This window comes from Lepisma saccharinum, chromosome 16, assembly GCF_977018435.1.
Source record: "Lepisma saccharinum chromosome 16, izLepSacc3.1, whole genome shotgun sequence".
NCBI lineage: Eukaryota > Metazoa > Arthropoda > Insecta > Zygentoma > Lepismatidae > Lepisma > Lepisma saccharinum.
In genome coordinates this window covers 38,993,480-39,014,473 of record NC_139244.1, presented here as the reverse complement: position 1 = coordinate 39,014,473, position 20,994 = coordinate 38,993,480, and the positions used below count along the sequence as shown (strand labels likewise).

At 38.8% G+C, this 20,994-nt stretch overlaps 1 protein-coding gene across 2 annotated transcripts in view; it reads left to right on the top strand.

The window, feature by feature from the left end:
• Window positions 1-20,994, top strand: part of GABA-B-R2 (gamma-aminobutyric acid type B receptor subunit 2) — a 330,120-nt gene that overhangs the window by 248,415 nt on the left and 60,711 nt on the right. For both annotated transcript variants that reach the window (XM_083138018.1, XM_083138017.1), the window contains exons 9-10: window positions 5,323-5,433; window positions 9,787-10,011. In XM_083138018.1, coding sequence (XP_082994144.1) covers window positions 5,323-5,433; window positions 9,787-10,011 — 336 coding nt within the window. The remainder of the gene's footprint in view (window positions 1-5,322; window positions 5,434-9,786; window positions 10,012-20,994) is intronic.

Sequence of the window (20,994 nt, the reverse complement as noted above, 5' to 3'; positions counted from 1 at the left end):
GAAAAGTGATGTTACGTAACAAAACTAATAAAAATAAACATGATCGAAGAGTACTTATTTCATCTCTCATGAAATCTCCTATAAAACCGGGATATATGAAATATATGTATCTTCACATACTTTTTTCGATTTCTATATTTAACTAGCCGAGACCGAGAACGGGAGACCAATTTTCAATTCGAGAAACCGAGAGACGGAGACACTGTAAAGTCTTGTTTCTTTCTTGACATCTGCCTAATTGAGTGCCAGTGGCGTACGCAAGGGGGGGTTACGGGGTTTAAACCCCCCTTGAGCTTTTGAAATATTATGAAAAATGCTGTGGAAAAAATAAAAATGACCAATTTATCACTGTCAAGGACCTGCGGCAGTACTACTACTACTAATAATAATAATATAATAATAATTTGAATTATTATTCCCATGCGGCACGGAGAAAAGCACAGCATTCCAAACACGCGTCTTTAAGAGTGAATGCCTTGAAAATAAACACGAATTCTTGAAAATAATATATAAGGGCAACTATGATTTTAAAGAGCAAAAAAGTTGTTTTGTATCTCGGCTGCAACAATGTTCAATGATCATGTATTTTTGTGTGTGAACAATGAGCATTAACTAAAGAAAGTTCTTGGTTCGTTGAACTTGGCTAATGTATAGACAATGGCTAGGCCGACAAGAATAACTCAGTCACCAGTCCGCCTTCCCGCGGCACGTTTGAATTTCTGAATTCGAACGACAATAAGCTTAACTATTGTAAAATGTTATGTTGGTAACAACAGTGAGACAATCCAAATTTGAATTATCGGGGATATTTATGCGGCGACAAGGCCGGAAAAATTCCAACCAATTCCGGGAATCGAATCCGGATCTCCCGTATGGTTGTCAGATGCCCTACTGACCAGACCCCCCGCAGCTTCTTGGATGAGTTCCGTACTTTGATTATTTCAATTTATTTTAATATATTTTCTTGTTTTTATGGATTTTCTTCACACTTAAAATGTCTCATCTCGTTGAGTAGACAATTATTTCGTAAGAAAGAAAAATGCTCTAGAATTTGTTAAAAATCGAATTACTAGAAATTAATTTCGTTTTATTGCTTTCATAAATACTATATTTATGTAGATCTCTACTACTTAATAGTAGTAGTGGTATTAGTAGTATTATTAGTAGTAATTCAATTAATTAATTATAAGTATTATTATTTAATTATGAGAATTATTATTTAATTAAAGTATCATAAAACAATGGTAATGTGAATTTCGAACAAGTTTTATATATAACACCCCCTTGATGAAATCCTGCGTACGCTACTGTGTTGTTCTGTTCGTTATTGGCTTTGTATTGGCAATTGTCATTATTCTTCCCCTGTAGGTAAACCATAACGACGATTTATGATGAAATAAAGCAGATAAAACGGCAAGAACAAGAAAGTCATGCCTGCCCGGGACTTCAACCCAGAACCTTACGTAACGAGATTTGAAATTCTGGAGAAGACATCTGTGTTTCACTTGACTTTCTCTTTCCTCAACTTCTGTTATTTTATCATGCACGTATAATTAAAATGGATCTTAGAAAATACGTTGCGATCCATAATTGTGTTGGCTATAAATGTGAACTCCAACATGGAATAAATTATTCCCTTTTGTATGTGGTTGAACATTAAATTTTCTTACACTGTGACAATTTCTTTTTTATTTCTTCTGCACAGATAAGCTAATCTGGACTGGATCTTCAGTTTAAAATGGCATACGAACTACTACGTGCATCCACCGTGTATCGAACCCGGGATCCCTTGATTATAAGGTGACGACGTTATCATTACGCCATCGAGGAGGCCCCGTGAGAAAATATTATTCACTCGATCTATACAATAATTTATTTAAACATTTACATTTTCGTTTTTTTTTTTTTTTTGTTAACTACTCTTCTACGACTCTTTTTTTTTGTCTTTGAATTTCTTCTTGTTTCAGGAAAAAATAATACATGCAGGCTGTATACCCCCCCCCCCCGTGCAAATAGATAGAAAGCTCACTCTCGAGAACTAATTTATAAATAACGTAACAATTAGGAAACAATTCGAACGTTAACTGATAATAACTGAAGATGAAACAATACTTACAGACGCTAACGAAATATCTATTCTTGTATAAGCTCACAGGCAACAGGTATCTGGTGAGTCATTCACTCTTGCTAACTACGAGCGAAGGTCACTGAACCAAAGGGTGGCAAACAGGCGTCTGCTCTACGAAACTAGGGTGAGCAGGCGAGGCCCGTGTTCCTGTTATCAATGACGTACGAAATAAGGAGGAACACAGCTTTCATATCAAACTAGACCTGTGTTTCGGTTCCGCCATTGCATGTAAAACGCTTTCTCGTCGTGGCCTTGAAGGCCTACGTTAAGCCTTCTCTGAAAGAAAGATATCTTACCATTGAGGGGAGGAAATGTGTGTGTGTATATCGAGGTCCTTCAACTTTCGTATTCTTCTTCATTTCAGAACGCGTGCTGTATCGTCGATTTAATCCAATCTAGCCGTTCTAGGTTTTAGGTTCTGTTTCTGTTCGGTAATTTCACATTGTCTTCCTGCTTATGTTATTCGCGACGAAGCTTCTTATTTCAATAATCTGGACAATAACGGGATTGTGTTGGTTGGTTGATATGGTGTCTAAGTCCACTTTATGCACAGTAAGACTAATCGCGAATGCACCTACAGTTTGCCTACCTGCTGCTAGATATTTGCGTGCTAAGATGTAGGAAGTGATACATTTTCAGTGTGTGGAATTAAGATTTATTTCTGATACGAAGAATCTGAGAATGGAGTAGTGAGAAAAGTATCACCTCACATGTTTGAATTTTAGCGCCCCCCCTCCACACACACACACACACACACACAGGATATCGGCCGTGGTTTTTATAATGAAATATAACATGGATGAATTGTGTCAAGAAAACCTGGAGCCTATTCACATCCCTACGGAACTTGGAAGAATGTCCACGTAGAAATTAGAAAGTTCTGTTCCGATAAAATCGGGACGTATAGTAAATGAAAAAGCAAAGTGCTACCTTGTGCTTTGAACCAAGCCATGAAGGCGTGTAGGGGGTGCGGAGTTAGGGTCCCACACTTTCTTGTTACGGCCGAAGGTGGTAATAATGTGATCAGCACCACGCCCCTGGCCGCCTTTACCTCCTCCCCCCCCCCCAAGCTTCCTACAGGTACCCATTTTATACGACGCTGGGTGGGCGCCGGAGCCACTTGAACAGGTGGACAAAATTCCAATTCTCCCCAGTCGGGGATCGAACTCAGATCTCTCGCATGGTAATCAAACTCCCTAACGACCGAGCTACTGCGGCACATATAGTATAGTAGCCTTATAAAATTAAGGCAAGAATTATTTTAGCGTTTCGTTCGACGGTTTTAGGGGAATGATTTTCGGACATAGGCTATAACACTTGTCGGTTCTGCGACCTGGCTTGAGAAAAGGCGATTTTATGACGAACAACATTCCACCTGACAAGTCACGTGACTTTTCTACATTTCCTGTGTCTGTTGGCTATTGCATGAAAGACGAGTTGCTCCTTGAGACAGACTGAATCACCCGATCACCTAAAGGTGCAATGTGTGTTGCCTACCTTTCCGGCATTATTTACTGCCATTAAAGTCTTATGGGGAAGAACTTTTTTCCACCACTGTACAAGGGCCAGATAATTATTTATTACTGCCGTCACAAATTGATAAGATGCTACCCAACAAATGTCAAACATTTTGTTAATGTCCGTCATTGTTCTTGCCACTGCTTGACCACTTTCGAACAGATCCTTTTGGAATTTATGTCTTAAACAGTGAATGACTCATGCCATCCCAAATAACAATCCACATTCAGGGTGGGGAGAATTTTCTTTCCCTGGTTGGGAATGAAAATATAAATGTTGAGCCGGGGATGGGAAAAGTAGAAGGGGGGAAATTCCCTGGCTTTTCACCCTTCAGTTTAAACACTGAATATGGCCTAACCAAGCTATCCTTAGCGATTTTACTTCTCTTAATATATTCCTTTGTTTTATCAATATATCCAGTTCACTATTTCTTTCTCGAATATACATTTCCTCACTCACCTTATTTGGTCCAAATATCTTCCTCAAAACTTTAGGAGCTGTTCTTCAAATTGTTTTATTTAGTGTCCATGTCTTACTTGCAAAAATAACACATGGTTTCATTATAGAGTTATAAAGTTTTAGCTTACATGTTCTAGTTATTAATTTGGTGGTGAACAGGTTATTATGTGCATAAAAAGCTCGATTGCCTGAGCTATCCTTTCTTTAATCTCCTCTTCCATAGTATTGTTAATGTTTACTACGGAACCTAGATATTTAAAACCATTGACATTTTCAATTTTATCTTCTTCAATTGTAACTGATCTTTCGACTGCAGGATTTCTTGAGCATTTCATGTATTTTGTTTTAGCTGTATTTATTATCAGGCCTGCTTTTCTTGAGTCTTCTAGTAATTTTGTGAAGGTATCTTTATCTTCCATCATTTGCATTTTCTGGACAATATTAATATATCATATTTCTATATTTCTTTCATTTCTTCTCTACCTCTTGGCCCTTCTTTCTATTCCTGTTAATTTCTATCTCATTTTTCTCTCTCTCTCTATTTCTATCTCCAATTGTTTTCGCTATTTTTCCTTCTTTCAAAGTTTCTGTCTTTACCTCTATTCTCCCTGCCAGCCCTCTGTCTATCTCTCTCTCTCTCTCTCTCTCTCTCTCTGCAGGAAGGTGAGTTGACAACCTCATGCTGGGTTCGAGCCACCTTTACTACCCGCTGGGCATGCATTATTGCTGTCTGTTCCCCAAGTTATAACTTATAATAACAAACTGTTCTGCAGTAAGAAAACATGCCCACACTAACACAGGTTTTGCAATCAACTCTATGATCAAAGAACTGAAATATAATATCTTAGAAAGTACTAACAGCCGCAAAGATAACAGTAGGAAAATTGTCCATCACCAATGTCAATCTTTTTATCTTATACGTACTTGTACATTCTCTGCGTTTTCATGGATTGGAAATATTATCCTATTTTTAATCGTGCTTGTGTTTCAGTTCCTGAACAGCTTTTCTTTCTAGTAATACTGTATGTGATTACCGATTATCTTGTAATGTTGCTACACTGCATTACTTGAACTGAAATCAAACCGGTGAATGACTTTTATCTATATACCTAAATGTAATTCTGAGACAGTGTGTTTCTGTGGCCATTATTTTTATTGATTCTGCGACTCAAGGTCACTTGTTCGTTTCTTTAACTTTGTTTCATTCATATTTTCAGCCCCATCCGTCAAGCGAGGACATTCAAATAATTCCTGTAAACGAATACTGCCAAAGCCACAGGATGAAGATCTTCGTGGGCTCCATATACGCTTACAAGGGGTTGCTCATGGTACGTACCCGACACTTAACAATTGTCGCCTATTCGCAAAAGGTTTTTATAGTATTGTTACATTGTATAATTTACTTCCTTTCATGAAATATTATGACTATGGAAAGGATTTTAAGGTGCACAATTATGGTCAGGAAAGGGAAAGAAAGGTTCTGAAAATGTTTTCAAAAAGGTGCCTCTATGCAGGTCTAAACCAGTGACATTAATATTCTTTATTCAGTACTGTAGCAAATAACGCAATAAGTAATAATTCCATAAAGTAACCAGTATTTAGGAAGTAAACGTGGCACAGCGGCGATTCCTCACTTCCTACAGTTCATTATACTTCCTTCCAGTTCTCTACTTTTTAGGAGTTTAATAATAATGTGCGTTGTAAAATTATGAGGGTAATGTACGTACAATTGACTAGGTTAGCTACTGTCAAGAGTTGACTGGTTCCGCTCCTTCCAGCCGCAGCCCAAAGACGATGGACACAGGCTTGGCTGCCGCTTGCTGAGGAACATCGGCGGTCATCCTACAGACAGATTGGTGAGGAGTGGAAAAGGGGCAGGGGGGAAGGTTGCGGTTTTTAAAGATCCAGCGAGGAAGCATCGATGGGTTCCTCAATCAGTGGTTCCAACCCCATCAAAATTATACTAAACGTAGTACAGTTTAATCTTCGTTGGCCCCTAGCATCCTGCTTTTGGCATAATGGTCAAATCTAGCATAAACTGCAAACGCGAGTCCCTGGGAGAGGGAAATCGAATTCAAAGGAATAGGTTTTCGGGAAATAGAAATAAAATTTCGTCCAAATCTTATTTATACTTCACTAGCAGACTTGTTTCAAATATAATAGAGTATGCATACACAGCGATACGCTTTTTTTTACGATCCATTCTCTATCTTTTTTATCCTGTCGATTTTGTTCCTGGGGAGATTTTACGGTAGTAAATCGATAGAAGGTTGGAGGTAAACAAACAATTTTCTCAAACAGTTTCAAGTTCTATGCTGAACCCATTTCGTTTGTTGAGCCATTCTACACAATTTTGTGTAGTGAATAATAAGTAACGTAAGTTCAAAACTCGAAAAGTATATGCATAATTGATCTTAAAACTGCAGTTATCCGAATAAAGTAATTAATAATAAATCGTAGCAGAATTTAGAAGCATTCAGCATAATTTCAGAGTTTAAGCAGCACTTTTTATTATCCTCAATCCACACGACAGAGAGAGGAGACAAAATCGAAATTCTTGCAAAATCTGAAATATCGTCAATACTATTTTCGTTGGTTTATGTTCACATTAAAAAATGTCATAGCTCAAGGGGGCAAGGGCCCCTTGCCCTACCTTGTATGTGGAGAAACTACATTACCTTGGGAACTATTGTGGGCTGCAATAATTACATTATAATATTTTAGAGCTCTTCTTCTGCTCTACAAAATGAGACTCTAGAATTTTTGTAGCTGGTCAAGAAGACTGAAAATCATGTATTTTTCTGTCTAATTTTTTAACAGAACATGATATTAAAGGAAGAGAAAAGGTGCTGAAGCATCAAAGAGGGTGCTAATCTCACAAAAGGGTGCAAAAAGGTGTGTTCATTTTACTTGATTCCATATCCTAAGATACATATCTCAAGCGATCGACTATATTTTTGGAAATGTGCCGCATCTGAAAATCCGTTCCCTAGAACAAATGGAAGTAGGAGCCAGAATTGAAAGCTCATTTTTTTCAAAAGCAACAATTCTAGATTCTAGACCTGTTGTTAAATGTGCATTACTTTCTTGATCTCGATGACAAATACGTTGTCTTAATTTTAACGCTATGTGCACTTAAAGTAAGACCAATGTTAGAACTTGTGCCTCATGAACACTTAGAGTAGGTCCGGATTTATATCTGTGGAATCCCGGCGCTAACATCGTGAGGCCTCTATGTACGGTCACCAGCATAAGAATGGGACACTTAGATCCTGAAATGCTCGCTTCTCTGCAAGGCGTTAAGTGTGTTGCCTAACTCTACGGCGGTTGCAGAAATTTCCTATATTTGCTATTAAAATCCACTTGTCGCAACACAGATAACACCTTGCACGGAAGCAAGTATTTCACGATCTAAAGCCTGGCCGGCCAAAGAATTGACTTGGAAATTCTATTTTTGTCTTTTCCGTCGAAAGCCAGGGAGGGGTCACATGAACCGCTGAACCAATCGGCTTTGTCCAGTTGCCGTGGTGAGGGGAAATTCTCGTGGTATTTTGCGTTGCCGAATTTTTCGTTCCGAGTCGTTTTCGAAACAGGTGGCACCTTCAATAAGGTCAAGTACGGCGGAGCCTAATGCTTGCCTACTGGTAGCAAGGGAATGAATGGGTCTCCGATTCCCTGCCTCTCCCTGAAATATGAGCGAAGGGTGCATATGGACAACATACCCACCGTCACTTCGAGAATACATTACATCTACCTGAATAAGGTGTTCCATAGTATTCATAACAAACCATCTCCATTGCATCATAGGCTTTTAAGTTCCGTTCTGAGTTCAGCACCCGAAAAACCAGATCGTCTTTACATAGAGGCCTAGTAATCATCAAACCTAACAAAAGCATATTTGTCCAGAAGCTCTTCTCGTACTTAGCAGCGGTAACCTGGAATTCACTCCCGACGAAGGTCAAACTCAGTACCAGCAAAGCGCAGTTCTGTCGTCTTCTACGTTCACATGCCTATCAATTCTAACTCCAGTAATATTATTTTCAGTGCTTACCCCTTCCCCCCCCCAACCATTCCTACCACACACATATATTTTAAAATTTTCATCCCTGCACTTCGAACAGCAATTCCATACACACTCATATCCAAACCCACACACCTTTCTACTAAATGTGTATAACTCTCAAACTTTAATATTTATTTCATTGCTACTGTAGAACAGTTTATATACTCATGTAAATTCATCTCATTTTCCTTAGATGTAGCTTTTATATATTTTTTTACTACATAGGGCATCAAGTCATTATTTGTATTAATCTTTTTCAAAATGAAATGTTGTATGGCTTATTTGTAACCCTATTGAGATAATAAATAATAATAATAATAATAAAAGGTGTCATGTACGATTGGACAAAAATCAGACGTGTAGCAACCTGTAGCAACACCGCTGTTCCATCCTTGAACTGGAGGTGGAAAGTCTGGGTTTCCTGAAGTCCATTCTTTGGCCGGTCGGGGTTTGGGTGTCCCGGTGACAGTACAATTTCAGTTATAACTTTAGGTCAAGTTATGGCATATGGTTAGTTACACTATTTACGTATACTTTTACCACATTTCGAATATCTAGCTTGTTTTCATATTGTGGCCCCTTTCCAAACATTTTACACCCAGTGAAGGCTCCTTTGCAGCTGACAGCTTGGAGCTATAGCCCCTTTGAATCCAGGCTTGACTTAGAGAACGTCCAGAAATGTTTTGTAAGTTTCACCTAATTTCGTTTCGAAATTTAACTTCTTTACAGCAAGATTAGGAACATTTGAAAATAGAACTGAACTGGACTTTTACAATGAAAGAGGATGAAGAAATGAAATTTGAATTATGAGTTGAGGCTTTCGTGAATGATGAAGGGGTTCTCGCGGCTTAGGGATCAAGTGAATTCTGGAGAAGATAACATCGCCCTCATCTTCAGCTACTGAATGACAGCGAGCAGAGTTGGTCGTTCAAAGAAGCCTCTTTTATGGGAACAAAGTTATAACTGGTCCATCATCTGGTGATATTTCATCTCCTTCATTAATCTTTCAATTAAGATGAAGATAAGAAAGAGCAAAGTGGAAAACTATAGACTCATTGTAGCATTATCACACAATAGTAATAATTTCAATAATTTTAATTCTCGTAACTGCATTGTGAAGTTAATGCATACCACTTTATATTTTAGTAAGACCAGTGACAGGGGGCAGTTGCCCCTCCACTTTTGCTCCCGCACTATGCTAAACCTTATGTATCAAGGGAAAGTGAACTGCCCCCCCCCCACCCCACCCCAGTTTTGGCACTTTGCTCCCCCAGTAAGTATATGTCCAGAGATGTTTAATTCGAGATTCTTCCTAGAGGAACCGGTCCAATCTGACTGACATTCGAGTGGCAAGCGATATGTGCAACGTGTCAATCTCTCCCCCGTAAAATTTGCATTCTTAATGCTCGTTTTCAAGTGGCATTTCACTCTGGCGTGAATGGTTACGTTCCTCTCGTAAGGGTATTTTTCAAGTGACACATCACTCAAGCGAGCCGGCGTTTCGCTTGTCACCAACGTATATTTCTGTATGTAAGTCTTATAAACATTTTCATAGCTGTTAAGGTACTGATTTTTGCTTCTCCACTCATTTCAACCAACAGATGTCTCTGTCTTCCAGGTCTTCGGTGCGTTCCTCGCGTGGGAGACGCGACACGTGAGCATCCCCGCGCTCAATGATTCCAAGTACGTGGGAATGAGTGTGTACAATGTGGTCATCATGTGTGTGATGGGGGCGGCCATCTCCTTCGTTCTCTCGGACAAACAGGACGCATCCTTCATCATCATCTCAATCTTCATCATCTTCTGCACCACCGGAACCTTGTGCCTAGTCTTCGTGCCAAAGGTAAGGTTCACAAATTCCAATAGAACAGCCACATGATCTTAATGAAAAGTTTGTTGAAAGTAAAAATCATTACATTCTGTTTCATCGTAGAAGCAATGGCCAGTCTGGTCCAAACGTAGCTCTTATTCTTGCTTTTATCTTGTTTATCTGTCAAAGTGTTTATGTGTTATATATGTATATAAATATATGTCACTAACAATCCAGCATATCTATTTGAACGGAAGCTATTGTTGATATTTAATGACGTCATTGTACAAAAAAGGTTTCAAGGTCGATTCTGAAAACATTTCCCACCCACTTTTAAAATGGATTGTTTACAAATGACTGTTGCGGTGTTTAGTCCTTAAAGCCGGGAAGGAATAACCTGGCAGTGACGTCACTCCCTGCTAAGTCAGCGTTGCCAACTATATGAAAGGAATCATGGCACGAGTAAGAGTACGAGGAGTAAAGATCGCGGTGCAAACTACCAATCTTCAATTTAATGTTAGCACTGCTAGATGTTTATTTTATGTTTGTTTATTTTAATTATTTCATATAATTCGGCTTTCAATAAACCTTCTGCATGCGGAATATTATGAGATGACAGCCACGACTTCATTTCATCCTTCCTGCTGTTTGATGTTGGGATTTTTTCCACTAACTTGTTGTGGTACGGAGCATTGTCACACACAATAACAGAGTTTGGGGGCAGATTGGGAAGAAGCTGTTCTTCGAATCACAACATAAAATTGTTAGTGTTCATCTCCCCATCATAGTCCCCAGAAGTTGTTTTTGAAAGGAACACTAGCTTCGCCCCCTCAACAAATCCACTTTCACCACCGGCATGCACAATAATAAACCTGGGGACCTTTTCCTGTTGGCACTTTTAACCCCCCGCCCCCCCCTCCAAATCTTTTTGAATCCAGCCAAACTTTGGGGACAGTGTGTTGTGTGTTCACGAAACTTCCATCCATGTAAATGAAAGACCGGCGGTTTGCCCTCTGCGCAGTTCTTTAACTTCACGCAAAAATGATCGCCCCCCGCAACAGAACGATGCTGTTTCGTTCAAGGAGTAGCTTCCTGCTGCTTACGCTATGCTCTTTAAATCTGAATCCTAATTTTCTTATGATCATACGCAACGACCAACGCGAGCCCTTAAAATTAATATTTTCTTGCAGTTCCTTCATCAGTTTATATACGGTGACAACAATGCCTTACGTGTATAAATCATGGATTGTTCGGCGCACGATTGCTTCATCAAAAGAATCCAGATTTGTGACACGTTGCTGGGCGTTCGGTCGGTTTTTGCCCGGCGTTGAAAAAGGTTTCCCGCTTGCACTCGCAACACTTTTGTCTTTCTCCTTCAAAATTCTCCACACAGATGTTTCACTGACACCTGTCACCACAGACGTTCTGTGAACAACTGTGGTTTTGCTTTCATCGCAATCAAAGTACTGTACTTTTACACATTGAAAACTATTTCTCTTGCATCGCTGTGCAAGGGCTTACCTTTCTTTACGCCACTGCTTATTGTACAACAATGACAAAACCAGCAAAGGAAAACCTCGCTAACAAAAAAACAAAATAGTCTGCAATCTCTCGCTCGTAGCTGCTGTTTATTTCCAGTGTGGGGGTTTGCACGCCTGCATCACCCCTCTCGGAATTATTTCGATTGGTTTGCACGTCACCTTGTCGTCCGTTCTAGCGAATGAGCCTTCGCTTCTGGAAGGAGAGGTGAAGGTGGGAAATAACGTCACTGCCAAGTTATTCCTTCTCCGCTTGTAGATGGTGTTCAAAGCTTTAAAATGCCAATTATTTTCAAAAGTATACATACTGAATCTGGTGTGTTAAATGTCATTGGGAGAGACAGGCGTGAGAATCGACTGTGCACATATTTCTTATGTTGAAATCGAAACCTTTATTTTTACATATGACCATTAGAAAACGACCCCTTTAGGGGAGTCAAAACTTAAAAGCTTTTGCATGTTAAGTAGGTGCAGATGTAGAATCTCATTCTTTTTATATCAGTAGTGTTTGATGCTATTATTATAATGAATGTGGGTCAACAAAATCGCACATAATCTCTCTATATAATATTTTTATATAAATTTAACCCAATTTCTTTGCCCCTGGAAAGTTTATCGGTAATTGCCTGGGATAACAAAAAAATGATCTTTCGGTTTGTCTTTATAGTGGGATGTCCTCATAATTATTTTGTTGTGCAGCAAAATACGTATCGTAAAGATACACCTGAACAATTTGTCCGTAGTTAGATTTATTAATACGCATCAGAAAACAGGAGAAAAAAGGCCTGTAAATTAAATGATCCTTTTTACGCCACAAGTGCTACAATTTCGTATTCTGGTTTAAAGGGAGGGATAGCTGATTTCCTTATTATCACTGTTTCCATCTATGGGCATCTCTTAAACTAGATAAGTATGGGTAAATAATGTTACTTAACTAAATTGATAACATAAAATATGCCACTCTACAACACCGGCCAATTTGCACTACTGCACTTGTACAGAACAATTTTTTTGTAATTTTTTTCATTGAGGACACTCTGTACCATTGTGTGTATGCAACCACTTAGCACAGATACATGGTTGTCTCTGGCATCTATTATCTCTGTCGTACATGGTACTGCTTACGTAAATTGTATCAAGGGTGGCATTTGAGGGTGGGGCCCCTCCTTCTACCATGCATGCAGTGGCGGCGATTAGGGTTGTCGGTGGCAGTTGCCCCCACCCACGTTTGCCCATCAGATTTGGCACCCAATCGTCGCCACTACCACGTATCACACACACTTTATAATATATATTAAAGATTGAATTCACATTTTCTCTCCTCGAGGTGTTATCTGAGAATGGCATTATTCTCATTTGGTACCAAGACTGTCCGTAGTGTTCGAAATATTTTAGCAGAGGCAGCTGCTAGTATTTTGCTTTGATTGTTGCACTCTTCTTAGACAGATATGACGAGAAAAATGTGATAGTGAAAAAGAAAAAGCAATGCTCCTCCTCTTTCAATGAGTATTATAAATGTATATTTTTAAATATCCTCCTGAACTGTAACTTTCCTGTTGTAACATTCTGAACAATGTTTAAGTCCGCTAATGGTCTTGCAATTTCGTTTTCATAGACTCGAGAAGAGGTTTTTGTCTGTTAATTGCTTAGAGCATTCATCATATTAAGGCTGCGACAGCACACCACAGATTAATTAAAGTGGAAGAAGCGCCACACACTCCAAAACACGATTCGAAACATTAGAAAACTCGACGCGGCGCGGCGCTGTAGTCCAACCGAAAGTCAAAAAGTCCAGTATTAGGCTTTGAGCACAAAAACAAGTGAAGGAAGAGAACTTGTGTTTCTTCCTCAACTCAAAAAAAAGGGGGGGTGCTGCTCATTGATGTTTCCAGCAGGGAAATTTACCAGGAAAATGGAAACACTTGCTTCTTTATGTCTATATTGGACTTTAAAAGGCTGTGCTTTTTAATTATAGCATTACAGATTTTGTTTAATGTAGGGATAGGGTTAAAACATCTTATCCAACAACACAGGTGGGATTCATGACGCTCCTGCGTCATGGGAATTTTTGGGGGGGACAAAATTTTGTAGTTTAGCTACGACTTCTATATATCTTGATACAAAAATGGGGGGAGGGGCGATCGTTTCTTTTGATTGACTTGTTATTGATTTTTAGTTATGGCTATTATGTACAGTTCTTATACCTACCTGTGGGTGATCGCGGCAATGGGGTTGAAATGAAACACCACCTCTTATGCCTTTAGAATCGGTTTGGAAAGGTTCGCATTTATACAAGGTTAGTCAAGCAGACTTTAAGGGTTAAGAATATTGTTCAGTACACTAACAATGGCATTGACCCTGAGCAGTTTTGTACGTTGTATGTTAGCAAACATGAAAGTGAGCCTAAAGTGCCTGAAGTAAATATATATTGCTTAAATATGTCTGTATTATATTGTTGCTCGAATTTTGTGTGAACAAAGTCATTTGAGTAAATAATTCGGCATAAAGGGCGAGCGGGGGGGGGGAGTTCTACCTTTCGGGGAGTGTGTTACTGGCATTGCTACTGCATCAGATTTCTCACAGTACTGATGTACACAATAATATTTTTCCATGCATGTGAGGTCTGGATTAAGACAGATCTATGTATAACTGTGACATTGTGACATGAAAGATTTTTCTTCGAAAATATTTGATTGTTTTGCAACATTGCAACGTTATCAGCAGTCAACACTGTACTTTAGTACGATGTTCCAAAAGAAAAAAAATCACTTTGATGTATTCTATAGGCAGTGGAAGTTTCTCGGTTATGACCGTGTATACCTACACGAAAGGAAGGAGAAGGTTTCAGTTTTGAATCTCCAAAATGTACTATAATTTTAATAGCTATTATTGTTATTAGGTCACAGGTAATAATAAACATTGTTACACTAAATATGTGTCTGATTTATATTAATTCTAATGTCCATAACATGTATTATTTTTACATGTAATATTTTTATTTGTTCTACTTTTATTTTGAAGAAGGAATTGTGTTCGCCGTGTGCATCTGTAGGTCATTGTAGTGTTGTTGATTATTTTATCAAATGAATTTAAAATGTTTACTAAACAATGCCAGTCTTGTGGACACCTCCCCATACGTATGGCCATATTGTAGGTTGTTTATGAAAAATAAATAACAAAAGAATAATGTGTTGTAGTCAGAGATCTGTAGAATGTCTGCAAGCAGTGGCTTAGCAGCATATCGAGAGGCCCATCCGTTATTTAATCCTTGTTTTTCAACATTCATTTGACACCTTTCGTTAGTTACGTTATTCGCCACCACAGAGGTTTCGTATACAATATACATGCCAGTTCCTTCCCTAAGTGTTACTACAGAAGGTCGATCCGCGTATATGTGTCCGATTTTGGACTAGCACTTACCTTATGAAAATCCACGGGACCACCATCGGTTGGCCTCAATGTGATCACCGTGTGTCTTGGCAATAGCCCTGCAACGTAATTTCCATTGTAGGAGGCTACGATGAAGTACAGGAAGTGGAATCTTCTGCCATTCCTCCTGACAGGCTTTCCAACAGGCCCCGGAGAGTGGTGACACGATGAGAGGAAAGTGTCCGTTTCAGTAGACCAAACCCACAGAAATCCATGGGACTCGCATCTAGTGACTTCACCAGTATATCTTGAAATGGAATAGCCCGAATGCCGGTGTCTGTCGCCATCTGTGGCAGAAAGTTCTGGGTAGAACGAGATGTATGTGATTGAGACCTTACACCGATAGGCCTCACTGAGGTAATGTTCACGGCTTTTAAATCCTTCCGGAGGTTTAATTTCTCACACAGGGTGTGGTTCACTGTTGACTGCGCCACGTGGAGTCGTGTGGCCATCACACGTTGCGTCGGGAGGTTTTCCTTTAGTGCCATTCGATGCAGCTTCAGAGACACGGGTGGCATCACTGCAGTGCACGGTCACTTCCTCGTCCTCCTGGTGGGCGACTGAATAGCTGGAACCTCGTGGTTTTTCTGCCGCTTGATTATGTTCTTGATGGTCGTCTAACCCAAGGTACATCCATGTTCCTTTCACTGTTTCTGAATTTTTGACACCGAATATTTGGCGTGGAAAAGTGCAACTACGTAGCCCTCCAAAAAAACTGTTCACCTTAGGAGCCATGATGCACACAACACACACTCGCGATAGTGCCACTATACCACAGGCTCTAACCGTCCTCCCGCGCTTTTAACAGCTTGGATCGGTCGATTCTGTGCACAGGGGTGACGGTTCAAAATCGGACACATATACGCGGATCGACCTTTTATAAAATGCTTTTAGTAGTGGTATTGACTGTATTATAAACTCACGAAAGGAAGAGCACCCCTCAAGCAGGTTTGGCTATACTTAAAACAAGCTCAACATGGCCATATGAGCTTTTTGCTCTAGTGTGGAACCCTGCCTAATCCAAGATTTTTGTAAAAATGCCCTCGGGAATTTTTCAGAAAGGAAGAGCTCCCTCAGATTGATTTGTCTATACTTAAAACTATGGCAAGTTCTCTTATCATCTTATTGTTTATAGTATGTTTTTCTGTCAAAATCCCAGGAATCTTGAATTGATATTTATTGGGTTCTGAGACCCAGTGGAGTGTGGTGCATGGTTTTTGTTGCCTTGTAATCAGGAGGTTTTTGGGTTTGAGTCCTCATAAAATATGAAGCCTCCCCTGATGGCAAAATAATAATATTGTTGTCTTGTAAACAAGGGGCTCTGGGTTCGAGTCCTGATAGATTGAAATATGTGTGGCAAAATAATATCTCCACACGTGAGATTTTGAGAATAATTATTCCTAGTTGATATACAACTCCCAGATCTGAAAACCTGGTAAAAAGTGTTTTACAACAATATATTGTATAAAAACTGAATTTCTCAGTTTCCTTATTTTTTCATGTTTTATAACCACTTGCTCAATACAATAGGAGAAGAGCGGGTAAGCATAATTAATTGCCTCCATGCCTTGCCGGCACGCAAGAGATAAAATCTACACGCTAGAAGGGAGCATTAATGATTTTTCTGTACGATTCACTGAAGGGGCCATTAATCTTTCTGTGCGACAGGGGAAAAAGTGTAACATGTCTGCAACATGTAAAAGTGTAACAAAGATTATTGAGATAAAAATACATATTTTCACACAGTGGCAATGAACTGCCCCCCTTCATGCTGAAAGCAATTCTATTCTGATAATATGAGCCTAGGCAAAGACTTAGAAAATATTATGGCAGTTCAAAATCCAATTTTGTCTGTATTAAGGTCTCAGAACCCAGTAAAATGTGGGCATATTCCATATTGAGAAGTGTTAATATTGTTGCATTGTAATCAGGGGCTTTGGGTTTGAGTCCTGATAAAAGATTGAAATATATACAACTGCCCACACATAAGATATTCACTGCTAGCTGATAATACAGTTGAGGTTTGTGTGTTGTATAACAGCATAATAGAAGCAAATATCTTCTAGAATTGCTCCGTGACTCTCTCATTTCTTACATCATAAACATATGATTTTTCACCTATGAGAATAACACTACATATGGTGTCATCAGGTAATGCCTCATGGAATTCACAGATAATTTTAATGTTTGTCCTGTCATTCACCACAACTTGTTTTCTTTTTGAAGTGTTGATTACAAACATGGGTCTCTGTGCTTTGAATTCATCTGGTGTGTAATACATGTCAGTATTGCCAGTAGTGACCCTTTTGAAAGCCGAAAATGCTTCATATAATTTGAGGAAATCATCCTTGGACATGTCTAAATTGTAATTTTCTCTAGGAAATACCTCATTTCTGCCATTTTTAAGATATATGTTCTTGATGTTGCAGTTATCAAATCTACTTGAATTTTTTTCCTGATTGTTGTGTCTTCCAGTCTGAAACAGTACTACCACAAAATCAGGCATGTCATATTGAATACTGGAGAATGAATTTGTAGCATCAAACTCATAATATGTGCCAGATGCGGGCTTCTGTACACATTGATATGTATAAAATTGCAGAGGAATCTGTGGATTTTTTATTATATCAGCTTTGTATTTAAGAGCATAACTGGCCTCATATTCAACAACAGGGATTCTTAGCTCCATAGTCTGAATAATGCATTTGCCTGCATCTGGTAAGGTATTAGGCAGAGCTTCTCCTGTAGGGTTTAATGTGCTGTACCTCATCAAAGCATTGTTATCATTGGCAGCTCTTCTAAATGTAATTCTTAAACCACCCTTCCACATAATATCTTTGTAATCTGAGAAGAATCCTGGCAACAGGCGCATGGGGAACAGCACTGTGTGATTTTTAGATAATATTTTCTCACCAGCCTCAAATCCACCTATTTTGTAGTATGAAGCCTCGGTTTTGGATAATTTTAATGTGGCCAAAGCTGTGGAGGTAATGCCGGGATAATCCACTCTGTTTATAACAACGCCATGCTTTCTGATCTCAATTTCAGAGAACAGATGCGGCACAAAATTGTCTACCAATCTTATATTTGAATTTGCCGGATAATCTATTCCATCGAGCTTTACAACATCAAATTTGATGTATAGATCTGCTCTGTGGGGGTGTATAAATCCATCCCCTACATCAAGATCAACCTCAATCTCTGTGTTGGGTTGATTTAAATTTGCAAATGTCCTCCTGTTTGGGGGGAATGATTGTAGCTCATAACTCTCAATATTTTCCATTGTATGTATTTTTATTTAAATGTTAATCTCTATGATAGCAGTTGTTGTGGCTCCAGCAAAATCAACTAATTCTTCTTTTTCATTAGTGACCATCAATTCAATATTATCTATTCTATTATGACACACAGGAAAATATAATGTTGGGGATGGATTGTAGATGATCGGCTCCATGAATTCAGAATTAGGTTTAAATGTTGCAATGATGCCAGTTTGTTTGTGAGTGTCTATGCCATTTGATTTGGTGATCATACCCTCAGCCACATTACAGTGAATATTCAGAGTCTCTATGGCTAAGAATTTGGGTATATTAATAGCAGTGTGTTTGATGCCTGCTTCAAGTTTTGTGTTGTTCTCAAAGCCTAACAGCTCTCCTATAGTACCCAGATCCACTGTTTCTGTAGTAGATACAATCTCTACTCTGTGAGTGACAGAATTTTGACTTAACACTACACCTCTGGGTAATTGAGCATTTAGAGTGGACAGATTATATTGCCCTGGAGTGATGACAATTTTTTGATCCCCTACTGCAATTGTATTGTTGTGGTGTGTAATATTAGGGATCAAGTACATGCCGTAAAATGCTCTGAGAGCTATTGTTTTGGGATACACTATGTCATCATGCAATTTGAGTTTCAATATTGAATTTTGGCTGGTGAGATGAAATACCCCCATGATGTTTTAAATACCACAAGGCTTTTTGAAAATTTTCAATTGATGGTTTATTTATTTGAGACATATATCTGAGAACAGATAAACACAAATGTCCGCAATTAACATCTTTGAAGTTTTGAACACGGGCATTATTGTAATAAAGATTAGCTGAATTTAGATATTTTATTAAATTTTCAGGTGGAACACCTCCAAATGAATCAAACACAAATGCCTCATTTTTTAAATATTTAAGATAACAAATCCAGTGAGTGCCCTGATTTTTGTACTTATCCAAATTAACAATGCCACACTCTTTGTTGAGTGGTTGTTCTGGCAAAGAATCAGACATGTACACACCTCTAAAATTTTTGATGCCCAGTGGCTTGATTAAAGCTTCAATATCTTGGTTTGTAAGCGGCTCTTGTTTTTTTTAAACTTATTCATGGCTCTCTTAACACCTTTGCCTTTTTTCTCCATGGCCAGGTTATGGCGCCTCTGCTCATCTAATTCTGCCTTATTTTTCTTGGCATCTATTACTGTTTTTGCTATGGCAGCTGATCCCCCAGCCAAGCTCCCAACAGCACCAAGTGCTGCTAAGATGGCAGGGATAGTAAATATGAAACCCCCTGTATGCAATTTTTTCCTTGATTGCTGTAATTTTTTTAATTGGGGGGTACTAAGCAACAATTTCATACCATGGCCCTTTGCAAGACAAGAGCTTTTTTTCTTGCGCTGCTTTTTGGTTAAAAGACTATCAATAGTTTTAAGAGATTTAAGACCTGCATAAGGTATTTGATACATAACACCCTTGGCCTTCATTGTAGGTTTATTATATACATATTCACAACCCCCACCCCAATTTTTGTTTGGTGTTCATAGCTATGGTGGTTCCCAATGCTGCTATTTTTTCACTCAAAGAAGCATCTTTGCTTACAAATCTACCAAATGCAGCCTCTTCTAATTTCTTGTCTGCAACATGTCTCTTGTCAAGATCAGAATGTGTGTTGTATGCTATGTCATGGTCTCTACAAGCAGCATCTAGGGGATTTACACCAGGATCACCTCTGTTTAATCTATGATCCAATTTTGTGCCTGGACCACAATACTGATAGCCTGGAATGTGTAGTTCAAATGGCAGCTTGTTTATAATGTCATTAACCAGGCCCCGACCCTCAGAAATATTCCAAAATTTGGGGGGTAGAGTATTAATAATTTTTATGAGATATCCAATCCCCTTAGTGTCATTCACTATAAAATTAGACAATTTTGTGCTTATCATGTCCATAATTCCAACCTTTTCATTGTAAAAATTGTGGTTCCCAGCATTTTCCTCCCCAGCTATCACCAATAACCTATCTACAAGTTTCCTGACATCATCAACCCACACAAATTCTTTGGGCAGGGTGTTGTATTGTTTGATTCCACTGCCAGTCTTGATCTGTGACCATATGGGCTTGATTAAATTATTGTATTTTGCCCCACTGCTCGACTTAACCCTTTTTTGTGTGGGATCATTGTTCTGGTATAGAGCATCTGATTTTATTAATATTTCTTTGTAATATTCATAATCTTGATCTGTATAGCTGCCAGGCCTTTTCCTAGTCATCAGTTCCCACAATCCAGGTGTTCCGGGATATTTAACAAAAGCACCTTTTTCTCCGAGACGAGATTCTGAATAAACAATCAGATCATCTCCCATAAATGTTACTCTGAAATTGCCAATTCTATGTATGATGCTACCATCAAGCTCTGTGTCAGCATATAAGCCAAACACCTCATCTTTGTTGTCTTTAGGTGTGGTTAAATATTTTTGTGCAAGAAGACCCAATTCAATAGGATCCTGAGTAGCTTCAATTCTTCTAGGAGCAACAGGACTAGGTGTATGAATACTGGAAAGTGGGGTGATTGGATAATCTAATATGTTCCTAGCAGCTACAGGTACAAGCTCTGTGATCAAATTTTGATTTTGCTCTGTAACAGTTTTGATATTTTTACCTAATTCACTAATAGCATCAATAATAGGCTGTTCTGTTTGTTTGTGTTGTTCATAAATTCCTCGGTTCTGTGATTTCCATCCCTTAAATCTTTTTACAAGATAATCTCTTAACTTAAGAT